Source organism: Bufo bufo, chromosome 9 (assembly GCF_905171765.1).
Source record: "Bufo bufo chromosome 9, aBufBuf1.1, whole genome shotgun sequence".
NCBI lineage: Eukaryota > Metazoa > Chordata > Amphibia > Anura > Bufonidae > Bufo > Bufo bufo.
In genome coordinates this window covers 12,455,563-12,467,596 of record NC_053397.1, presented here as the reverse complement: position 1 = coordinate 12,467,596, position 12,034 = coordinate 12,455,563, and the positions used below count along the sequence as shown (strand labels likewise).

At 45.9% G+C, this 12,034-nt stretch overlaps 1 protein-coding gene across 1 annotated transcript in view; it reads left to right on the top strand.

Moving 5' to 3' along the window:
* SLC6A6 (solute carrier family 6 member 6) overlaps positions 1–12,034 on the top strand; it is a 35,188-nt gene that overhangs the window by 14,198 nt on the left and 8,956 nt on the right. The window contains exons 4-8 of the mRNA XM_040408440.1: positions 158–392; positions 7,685–7,817; positions 7,920–8,054; positions 11,126–11,229; positions 11,315–11,439. Of these exons, the coding sequence (XP_040264374.1) occupies positions 158–392; positions 7,685–7,817; positions 7,920–8,054; positions 11,126–11,229; positions 11,315–11,439 (732 nt within the window). The remainder of the gene's footprint in view (positions 1–157; positions 393–7,684; positions 7,818–7,919; positions 8,055–11,125; positions 11,230–11,314; positions 11,440–12,034) is intronic.

The window sequence follows — 12,034 nt, the reverse complement described above, 5'->3', positions numbered from 1 at the left end:
TTTACTGTCCTGATAGATGTGGCCATTACGTGGCGTTGTCTCTTGCGCTGTGGCTCCACGTGATCTGTACTGAAGACGCAGCAGATTCTCTGTATCTTCATGTTAATCTGGATAGTCATAGACATCTCCAATGCTCTTTGTGTTTCCTCCATTCCAGGAATTGGTTATGCCTCCGTCATCATCGTGTCCCTCCTCAACGTCTATTACATCGTTATCCTGGCCTGGGGGGTCTATTACTTGTTCCAGTCCTTCCAAAGTCAGCTGCCATGGGCCCTGTGTCACCAGTCATGGAACACCGAGAACTGCGTGGAGGACACGCTCCGGAAGAACCAGACCATGTGGCTCTCGCTGAACACCACAAACTTCACCTCGCCGGTGACAGAGTTCTGGGAGTGAGTACACGAGTCTGTCTATGTAGTCTCACCGCGCTGTCCATGCACGGGGCAGACACTGCAAGATACCGTATACACAACATTCAAGTTTCACCTTGAAGATAAAGGTTTCTGATTGGTGCAGATAGTTTGGAAGGGTAGTTTTACACTAGTGCTAGACCGCCAAATGCTTCCTGATACTCACCGGCCCCTATACCGCATCCGGCAAACATGCTGAGAATCAGCCTGTTTGTCCGGCCGATTACCGGCATATTTGTCCGCCCGATTCTCTGCATATTTGCCAGGTTGCGGCCAGATCTCCGTCAGTCCCCATTATATTTAATGGGCCGTCGGGCCTTCAGGCAGCGTCCAGCAGTGCCGGATGCCAGAGATGTCGAGCGCTAGTGTGAAAGTAGCCTAAGGCTACTTTCACACTGGCGTTTTGGCTTTCCGTTTCTGAGATCCGTTCAGGGCTCTCACCAGCGGTCCAAAACGGAGCAGTTTTGCCCTAATGCATTCTGAATGGAAAAGGATCCGCTCAGAACGCATCAGTTTGCCTCCGATCAGTCTCCATTCCGCTCTGGAGGCCGCCTGCAGCGTTTTTCTGTCCGCCATGTGGTGCGGAGCAAGACAGATCCGTCCTGACACACAATGCACAAGTTGTGCTCATAAGTTTACATTCCCTTGCAGAATTTTATGATTTCATAACCATTGTTCAGAGAATATGAATGATAACACGGACACTTTTCTTTCACTCGTGGTTAGTGGTCGGCTGAAGCCGTTTATTGTCAGACAACTGTGTTTACTCTTTTTATAAATCATAATTACAGCACAAACTCCCCAAATGACCCTGATCAAAAGTTTACATACCCTGGCCTGATTACATGCACACAACTTGCCACAAAAGGGTTACAATGGCTATTAAAGGTAACCATCTTCACCTGTGATCTGTTTGCTTGTAATTAGTGGGTGTGTATAGAAGGTCGGTGACTTTCCTGACTCCTGACCGACCCTTGCGTCTTTCATCCAGTGCTGCGCGGATGTTGTTTGGATTCTAAGTCATGGGGAAAGCAAAAGAATTGTCAAAGGATCTGCGGGAAAAGGTAGTTGAACTCTATATAACAGGAAGAGGATATAAGAAAATATCAAAGGACTTGAGAATGCCAATCGGCAGTGTTCAAACTCTTATTGAGAAGTGGAAAAGTAGGGGTTCTGTTGAAACCAAACCACGGTCAGGTAGACCAACTAGACTTTCAGCCACAACTGCCAGAAAAATTGTCTGTGAAGGTTCTCATTTATCCAAGAAATCTACAGTACGTCCAGTTGCCTTGATTTATTCTTTACAGATATGCCAGAAAAATTGTTCGGGATGCAAGGAAAACCCCACCAATAACTTCAGGTGAAATGCAGGACTCTGAAAGAATGTGGTGCGGTTTGGCACAATAAGGAGGCACTTGAAGAAAGATTGGCTGCATGGACAAGTTGCCAGAAGAAAGCCATTACTACACAAATGCCACAAAGTATCCCGCTTACAATATGCCAAACAGCACAGAGACAAGCCTCAAACCTTCTGGCACAAAGTCATGTGGAGCAATGAGACTAAAAATGAACTGTTTGGACACAACCATAAACGCTACATTTGGAGAGGAGTCAACAAGGCCTATGATGAAAGGTTCACAGGTGCCCACTGTGAAACATGGTGGTGGATCGCTGATGGTTTGGGGATGTGTGAGCTACAAAGGCACGGGAAATTTGGTCAGAATTAATGGCAATGTGAATGCAGTGATGTATCAACAAATACTGGAGGAAAATTTGCACTCATCCTCCCGGAAGCTGCGCATGGGGCGTACTTGGACATTCCAACACGACAATGATCCAAAAAACAAGGCCAAGTCGACCTGTCATTGGCTACAGCAAAATAAAGTGAAGGTTCTGGAGTGGCCATCTCAGCCTCCAGACCTCAATATCATTGAGCCTCTCTGGGGAGACCTCAAACCTGCAGTTCATGCAAGACAGCCCAAGAATTTAGGGGAACTGGAGGCTTTCTGCCAGGAAGAATGGGCAGCTTTACCAGCTGAGAAGATAAAGGGCCTCATCCACAACTACCACAGAAGACTTCAAGCTGTCATTGATGTTAAAGGGGGCAATACACAGTATTAAGAACTGGGGTATATAACCTGTCGATCAGGGTCATTTGGGGAGTTTGTGTTGTGATTATGATTTAAAAAGAGTAAACACAGTTGTCTGACAATAAATGGCTTCAGCCGACCACTAACCACGAGTGACAGAAAAGTGTCTGTGTTATCATTCATATTCTCTGAACAATGGTAAAGAAATCATAAATTCTGCAAGGGAATGTAAACTTATGAGCACAACTGTAAGTTAATGGGGACGGATCCGTTTTCTCTGACACAATAGAACATGGATCCGTCCCCTATTGACTTTCAGTGGTGTTCAAGACGGATCCGTCATGGCTATAGAAGACATAATACAACCGGATCCGTTCATGACGGATACATGCGGCTGTATTATTGTAACGGAAGCGTCTTTGCAGATCCATGACGGATCCTCAAAAACCGCTAATGTGAAAGTAGCCTTACAAGATAATTGCACCAAACAGAAACCTTTTTCTGCAAGGTGACTCCTGACTGTTACATATATCTTCCGGATCCAGACCTCTCCGGCAGGCTGCTCCCTGCCGAAACAGCCTAGTGGACGCGTCTAGCACTAGTTTGAAACTAACCTAAGATTTTAACATATAATTAGTATCAGCCAAAAGAAAATGATCTGCAACTTTTTAATACAATTTGTTTCAGTAACTTTTCAATATGTCTGCTTGCTGCCATTGAATGAAAACTCATGGTCTATGTTCAGTGACTGGAAACCCATCCAGCCTTGCATTTGTGTCATCTGGGCGTACACAAAACAGGGTTTTATCTTATTTCGATTCCCTGCAGAAATCTTGAAAGTGATGAGGAATTAGAAAATTGCAGAACATGAAAGCTAAAGGCGTCATCTGCTTTAGGCTACTTTCACACTCGCGTTTGGTGCGGATCCGTCATGGATCTGCACAGACGGATCCGCACCGATAATACAACCGCATGCATCCGTTCAGAACGGATCTGTTTGTATTATCTTTAACATTGCCCAAACTGATCCGTCTTGAACACCATTGAATGTCAATGGAGGACGGTTCCGTTTTCTATTGTGCCAAATTGTGTCCGTGAAAACGGATCCGTCCTCATTGACTTACATTGTTTGCCTTGCATCGTCAGGCGGACACCAAAACGCTGCAAGCAGTGTTTTGGTGTCCGCCCTCCAGAGCGGAATGGAGGCTGAACAGAGGCATTGTGAGCGGATCCTTATCCATTCAGAATGCGTTAGGACAAAACTGATCCGTTTTGGACCGCTGAGCCCTGAACGGATCTCACAAACAGAAACCAAGTAGCCTTATACTGGACGTATAGATCCAATCACAATCTTTACTGTGGCCCCCAAAGCGGCTTCTGCTGGCTGCCCATATCTGGAGCAATTAATGTGGGCGGCCATTGGTTCTTCCTTGATGTCAGGTTGCTTCCTTTTATTTATTCAGCTTTTCTAGACTACTGAGTGGAAAATCTGCCTAGTTATACAGTGATGTGGCAGGTGGGGGAACATAACCAGACAAGCCTGGCTCTCAGGAGTCTGGGAAAGCTGGTTGATGAGACATAATATAACGATAATCTATTACGTTTCTTAAAGGGGTTTTCCAGGATTTTGATATTGATAGCCTATCCTCACCATAGGTCATAAATACCAGATCCGGGACCCTCGTCATTCAGCTGTACGAAGAGGCAGCGGTGCTCCATGAACTCTTAGACCTATTCCTAGGCCTTGTGACGTCACGTTAATTGGTCATGGGGCCAATACGTTCTATTCAAGTGAATGGGGCTGAACTGCAATACCAAGCGCAGCCACTATCCAGTGGACGGCACTGTGCTTGGTAAGCTGTGAGGAGGCGGCAGCGCTCACCGGAGGTCTGGTGACCGCAGCGGCTTACACAGATAGCTGAATCCCCTGCACCCCCACCAATCTCATATTGACGACCTATCCTGAGGATAGGTAATTTAATATGAAAATTCCAGAGAACCCCTTTAAATTTTGGTCTTCTCGAAGGTCATCTGCCTCTACATGTCAGCTGTTAATCCAGCACCGATCAGGCCATTGATGCCGGGTTAGGAGAATTGGTCTGCAAATATTGTTCACACACACCCCCGCCATAAAAAGATATGGCCACTCTGAACTGTACACAATGTACTACAACACCCATGGGACTTTCCATGTCAATGACTCCCACCCACTCTGTGTAAAGTTATCTAGTGACAGCTTTATTTGCCCTGTCGGTTAATTATTGACTGCCAGACTCGGAGCCAGCCTGTCTTGGCTTTGGCGAGCAGAGTACGTGCTTGGTTCCTGCATGGGGCCGATCGTTGGCATAAGTCTCTTCTCTCTCCAAGAAGAACCAATGTGGACATTCTGATACAAAAAAAATATAAAATACAAGGGTGCAAAAGGCAACTTTTTCTTTTTTGACAGGCTTAATACATGGATTGGTTTGTGATACTTTTTGCCTTTTTTTAACCACTTCATTCCTTAGGGCTCATGCACACGGCCGTATGTATTTTGCAGCCTGCAAAAAATACGGATGGCGTCCGTGTGCATTCCCTATTTTGCGGAATGGAACAGCTGGCACCTAATAGAACAGTCCAATCCTTGTAATGTGGACAATAATAGAAAATGTTCTATACTTTTGTGGAATGGACATACGAAAGAGAATGGACACTAATAAGTTTGTGTGCATGAGCCCTTAAAGGGAAACTCCGGTGTCTTAAAGGGCTCAAGGTGGCCGCTGTTCTTCATTGGTTGAATGAGGAATTCCCTTCTTGCTGGAGGCTCTTCCATATTGATTGGGAAGTTGTGTGGTCCCTGACATTCAGAGTATTAGTACTAAAGCATCAGAACATAAAGTAAAAATAGATACAAAAGCTTTATCAGCAGCTGGCCTGCTTGCTGATGGTTTCCATACTTCAGAAGAGATTAAGAACATTTTTCTGACTATGGCGCCATTGTTATTATTCAGAGGCATTACATGTACGGGGACGCACGGCTCCTTTTTGCAGTGTTTATTTAGCAGTAGATTGTGGTCACGGACAGAGTTCTCTCAGGACCCGCAGATGTTCAGGAAGTGGGGGTCGGAATAGATGTGTTTACAGCCGGACTCTGAGACGTCAGCATTTTCCTGCGGTTAGTAGAAGATTCGTCCCCGGGACTGAACTGCAAAAGCAAAATTCTTGTATCTCATTCTGGGAAAGCTGAGTAGAACCAATACGGCTGCTATTTCAGCTCCCACAAAGGTTGCACTTGGCTTTCGCTGAATTCCCCAATGGCAAATCTCTCTCCCTTTTTTTTTTTTTATCTCGTGATTGGTCGGATCTGCCATTCAGGATTCTCGGGAAGCTGGGTGACAACAGCTCCTACAGGGAGAGTACGACTACAAACCACTGCAGGTCTGATGTTCAGGAGCCTGGTAAAGCTGGACCATTAGACCATGAGACCAGGGACCGGTGGGATTTCAGCTTTTACATACTACCGTCCCGCTGGATGCATTTTCTGCCTTGATTCCCATTGAAGTTTGCAGCGTGCCCCCCTCGCCTCGTTATGTGGTGCACAAGGGGCAACTCTTTGCCAAACATTCCAGGTGTCTGTTAGGCTGCAAACTTAAAAAAAAACTCTGCGATTAATGGTCGGAGTAGGAACCATAATGAGGGCGAGAAGTAAGGCCTATTGCACACGACCGTAGATGGCCCGTGCTGCGGACCTGCAATACACTGGCGCCGTTCTGTCAGCATTCCGCATCACGGATGCAGACCCATTCACTTCAATGGGTCCGCAAATCCGGAGATACGGAAGCACTACAGAGTGCTTTCGTGGGGGTTTCGTCCTGTACTTCAGTTCCCCAAAAAGATAGGACATGTTCCCAGAACGGGCGGATCGCGGACCCATTAAAAGTAAATGGGTCCGCGATCCGCTGCGGCTGCCCCACGGTCGGTGTTTGTGCATTGCGGGCCCGCAGCACGGCCACGGGGCGCACACATTCGTGTGCAGGAGGCCTAAGGCCCCTTTCACACGAGCGGGTCCAATGCGTTACGTGAACGCATTTCACCCGCACTGAATCCTGACCCATTTATTTCAGTGGGTCTGTGCACATGAGTGTTGTTTTTCACGCATCACTTCTGCGTCGCGTAAAAATCGCAGCATGTTCTATATTCTGCGTTTTTCACACAGCCCTGGCCCCATAGAAGTGTATGGGGCTGCGTGAAAAGCGCATCGCATCCGCAAGCAAGTGTGGATGCGATTCGTTTTTCACTGATGGTTGCTAAGAGATGTTGTTTGTAAACCTTCAGTTTTTTATCACGCGTGTGAAAAACGCATCAAAATGTATTGCACCCGCGCAGAAAAAACTGAAAAACTGAACGCAATCGCAGACAAAACTGACTGAGCTTGCTTGCAAAATGGTGCGATGCTCCGTAAGAGGCCTAAGTCTTCAGTAACATGGGCACCTGACGGCTCTCACACAACCATACAGCGACCCCTGCTGTCTATTCCTGGTACTGCAGGGGATGACTTTCGGCCAGATTGGTCAAGTCACTAGTATGGTCTGTATGATTTTATGGGCCTTTTTCAGACCCCTAGTCTCCTTTTTTCAATTGAATGAACAAGCACTGGGCTCTCCTATCGGGTGACTATGGTTTTCCGTGGTGGCATGGGCTATTACAAGGAAATGCCCCAGTTATATTTCTGTCATAGAACCCCCTGCCTCATGAATGCCAGGACTGCATTACACAATTGGATAGGGGGGAGACGGTGAGTGAAGGGAGAGTATAGCGGGACTTTGCCATCCGTGGTCTGTGGAAATCTGAGTGAGATCCCAATAATAGATGTTCTCGGTCATTCACACTGAAATAAAAGACATATTATTTTCCTGTGTTCACGGCATTTATTTGATTAGTTTTATGCACTTATATAGCGCTGACATATTGTGTAGCACTTTACAGACATTAGCATCGCTCTGTCCCCAGTGGGGCTTACAGTCTATTGGCCTCTGTGAATGGGGACCTATGGGTACATTGGATTTATACTCCAAGCATTGTGTGGCAAAGACCAGACTTCATCACATTATTGCATTTTATTAAGTTTTTGATGTATTTCTGTATTTTAATCTCTTGACTCTCTCTCTCCTGTGACGCTGATTGTGTTTTCTCGTCTTCTTTTAGGAATAAAGTTCTTAGCTTATCAAAGGGAATTGATGATGTAGGTGTCTTGAAGTGGGACCTGGCGCTGTGCCTCCTGCTAACTTGGGTCATCTGTTTTTTCTGTATATGGAAAGGTGTCCGCTCCACCGGGAAGGTAAGAAAGAAACGCAGCATCATCTCGGTTATCGCTTTTCAGGTAAGGAGTCTGCCATTGCGTCTGTGCCCCTCACCACGTTGTCTTATGTTCTCCCGCCAGGTGGTATATTTCACAGCCACGTTTCCGTTCATTATGCTTATTGTGTTGCTGATCCGCGGGGTCACCCTACCCGGAGCTTCGGAAGGGATCAAATTTTATCTTTACCCAGACGTCAGCCGCTTAGGAGACCCTCAGGTGGGTGCGCCTGTCCTCTCTTCAACAGAAACTATTTTCTATGAGTGAGCAGCCATGTTTGCACTCAGTGCTAGGGATCCCTAACATTCTATACCCTTGATCACGTGTATAAGGGTGGAGATATCGTCACAAGCCTTTAATATTGCCACAGTTGCTCCTTAGCAGACATCACTGGGTCATGATTTACAAAGGAGTTCTGTCACCAGGGCTTTCTCTACTGTCAAATTGGACGAGGCTGTCGGTGGAGGCTTTAGATTGAGCCTCTGACAGCCTTACTAGTTTCACATTCAAATACCAAAGAGACCAATTGTGCAAAAAGTAAAAAAGCCATAAGCACACAGGAATCCGCATTGGTGATAGTTGCTAAGGAGCAACCGCAAGGGGAATTCTCCTCTTATACATTAGGGATCTGCACATACATCACTTCTATAAAATACTTCAGCTAAATGGCCTTCACTTCCTTGTGAGCCTGGGTCCACTTTATGGGCCGTGGCGCTGCAGCCGCCATAGCACATCCAGCCTCATCTTAGGGCGCCTTCACACGCTGTGGATTATTTGGCAGAAATTTCCATGACTAAAAATCAGTTCCATTCACCTGAATGAATCTTGCAGTAATCCATGTGCTTGCCTCGCCATTCAAATGAGCGGAACGGATTTTTTGTTCCGGAAATTTCTGGCACAAAATCCTCTGCATGTGAGGGCACCCTTAGGTTTGTGACTGAAATCAGTTCCGCTCATTTGAATGGCGCTTGTAGAAATCCATGTGCTTCCTGCCAAAACAAACTCATTCAGATGACTGGAACGGATTTTCAGTTGCAGAAATTTACTGCAACAAAATTTGCCTTCCGTGAAGGCACCCTAAGGGCTAATGCACATGACTGTGTTTTTTGTCCACATCTGATCCGCATGTGTTGCGGGTTGGATGCGGACCCATTCACTTCAATGGGGCCGTAGAAGATGTGGACAGCACACCTTGCGTGCTCTCCGCATCTGTATGTCCTTTCTGCGACACAGAAAAATAGAGCATGTCCTATACTTGTCCGTTTTACCAGCAAGGATAGGACTGTTCTATAGATGGCAGAAAGTTCTGTTCCGCAAAACCCGGAACGCACATGGCCGGTAACCGTATTTTGTGGCTACGGCCATGTACATAAATCCTTAAGGAGGAAAGCAGCTGTGTTTTTTCTAATCTTATGCATGCTCTTTAACCCTTTTGCTGCTAGGGGTGTTTGGACATCTTGCAGCTCTGGTAACCAGGACAGTTTTGACATGTACAAATAAAACATAAATGACAAAATGAAAAAAAAATCATACAACCCCTCCCCCTCCCCAATACCCATAGATTTTCTGAAAGTATACACCTGTCAAAATGCCACTTGGCACATCATACAAACAGAAACCTATATGCAACCTTGCGTCAGTGTTTTTTTTTTAAATATATATATAAAAGTTGCAAAAATATTGATATTAGTGGGTAAAAGTATGACCCAAGCAGAAAGTGATATGCACCTCACCTCTTAAAATAAATATTGTGCATAGTTCATACATACCACACAGGCCTAAATTTACATGCAGATGCCTTCATAAAATCACCAGAACTGGAAAGGCCAAAAATCGGGTTTTAAGCTGGGAAAAAAAATTCTGGTTTCAAACTGGAAACCAAAAAATCCCCAGTATTACACCTGTCTGAGAAGCTGCTGAATATTGTGGGTTTTTTTCTAACCAAATTGTTAATTGGAATCTGGAAAATGCCTTTTTCCATCTGTCTGATCTATATTAGATATTCCTCTCCGGCGATAATCTTTATCGCTATCAGTGTAGCAGGTATCACCGAGAAGCGTTACGTATATTTTACACTAAAGATCGGGTATGGACAGGATAGGCGCAGCGTAAAATGCAAACTTCATTGATGTTTGGTGCAACTTATTTTGCTCTGTGATCCGGACGCTGGTAAACGTCTGGGTCCTAAATAGGTGCAGAGGGGTGATAAGATGAGCAAGCGCTCAACTACTCCCTTTCTGGAAAAATAACCTCCCATATAGGACAGTCACAGAGCAAGAATGCTCTCTGATTGATGGGGGAAAGGCGGTTGATAACATGCATGTTAACTTCCCCTTGGGACCATGTACAGTCACATAGGGAGAGAGAAGGCTCTGTGTGTGCCTCTTTATCCTGCAGGCATATACCCGCTGCCCCTGCATCCTCTCCTCCTCTGGCTGACGTCTCAGCTGGGTGAATTGGGGAGGGCTGCTTGCTGCTGGCATATCTCGGGCTGTGTAACAGCTAGAGATTCATGCCAGGTCTTATTTTAAAGCTGATAATATGTGAGTTAGAACAGTTAGAAATCGGGTGAGGAATGAAAGTTGCAGGTATATATTCAGCTCTCACTAAGGGCTCTAACCTGTGATATATCACAGCTAGGGCCTCGATCTCTGTGTTCTTTTAAAGGTGAGATTGTGGGCTAGCTGTTACACAGTGACCTAGCCATCAGTAGCACGGATGTTTGTGGTACATCCTAGGCTACGGAATTGCCACCCTGCAAAGATTTATGAGATATGTCCTTGGCGGGGAAAGGGTTAAGGGCTGAAAACCTCTCCGCAGCTGTCCTGCTGTATTTTCGGATGGCTCCTGCCCATATTAACTAGATAATTGCTGCATTTGCAGTCCTTAAATATGGTACATTCATCTTTCTGTTGATCACCATTAGAGCCCCTTTAGTGTAAAAAGTGTGCAAAAACTATTGAAATCTCTTAATCCTCATTGGAGGTAGCAACAGACTCCGGTCATATGCCCCCATGACAACACTTCCTGTCTCTGTGCTCAGGCAGCTCGGTGTTATCATAGGGACACTGGGCTTCATAGCTTGCAACCAAAATCCAGATTTCATTTTTCAAGCACAGGTAAGAAAATAAGAGAAATCTGATTGCCTCCTCTAAAGCCCAGTTTCCATGTAGAGCTACCAGGGAACAGGAAGTCTTGTCATGGGGACACAGGCAGAGGCTTCAGCTTTTACAGTTTATGACTAATTACTCATCCCTTTTATTCTACATTTCATCTCCTTTTGCCATAAGGTCTGGATTGATGCTGGCACCCAAATTTTCTTTTCCTACGCCATCTGTCTGGGAGCCATGACGTCTCTGGGGAGTTACAACAAGTACAAGTACAACTGCTATAGGCAAGTCGGTGGTAGGAGGGGGAGGGTGGTGTGCGGGCTTTGCTGTTGGTCATTAACACTGCTCCGTGACATGTGTGTGACATAGGGACTGTTTGCTGCTGGGATGCCTCAACAGCGGTACCAGTTTTGTGTCTGGCTTCGCAATTTTTTCCGTCCTGGGCTTCATGGCACAAGAGCAAGGGGTGGACATTGCTGATGTGGCAGAGTCAGGTACTGTATGACCACGATACGGTGAGGTCTGTCGCCGACTGCTGGAGAGCTGAGTGACAGAACCCGTACCAAGCTATGATCCCACAGATAAAGGGAACAAAAAAAAGTGTCTGAGTGATCCCCAAATGTAGACGCACGCCCATTGATTTATTGCACCCTATCTACGTCACAGGAAGGTTATTGGTAGCGCAGTATAGTTGTCACTATTATTTGGGGGGATGATAAACATTCCTGTCGGCTGCATTCACCTGGCACGTTCATATATGCCAGTACGCAGCTCCTACAGCTAATGTGGGGGAGCAGCGCTGCATCACCCCCTCTTTGTAGCACAGAGTAAGGAAGCGGGATCTGGAGGTGCTCCGTGTCTCCTTTCTCTCCTTTCTCAGGCCTGCAGCTCAACACAGGGCGGATTTCACACTATGCATTGCAAAGAGTGAAATCCATGGTGGAAACCCGCAGCACGAATTGATGTCTTGTAGATTTAAAACCTGCATCACAGGTCAATTACTGTGGTTGTTTTCTCACGTAGCATGCAGATAAGATTTGTTTGTCTTGTCCACTTTGCTGCCACTGTAAAACACTGCGGATTTTCTGC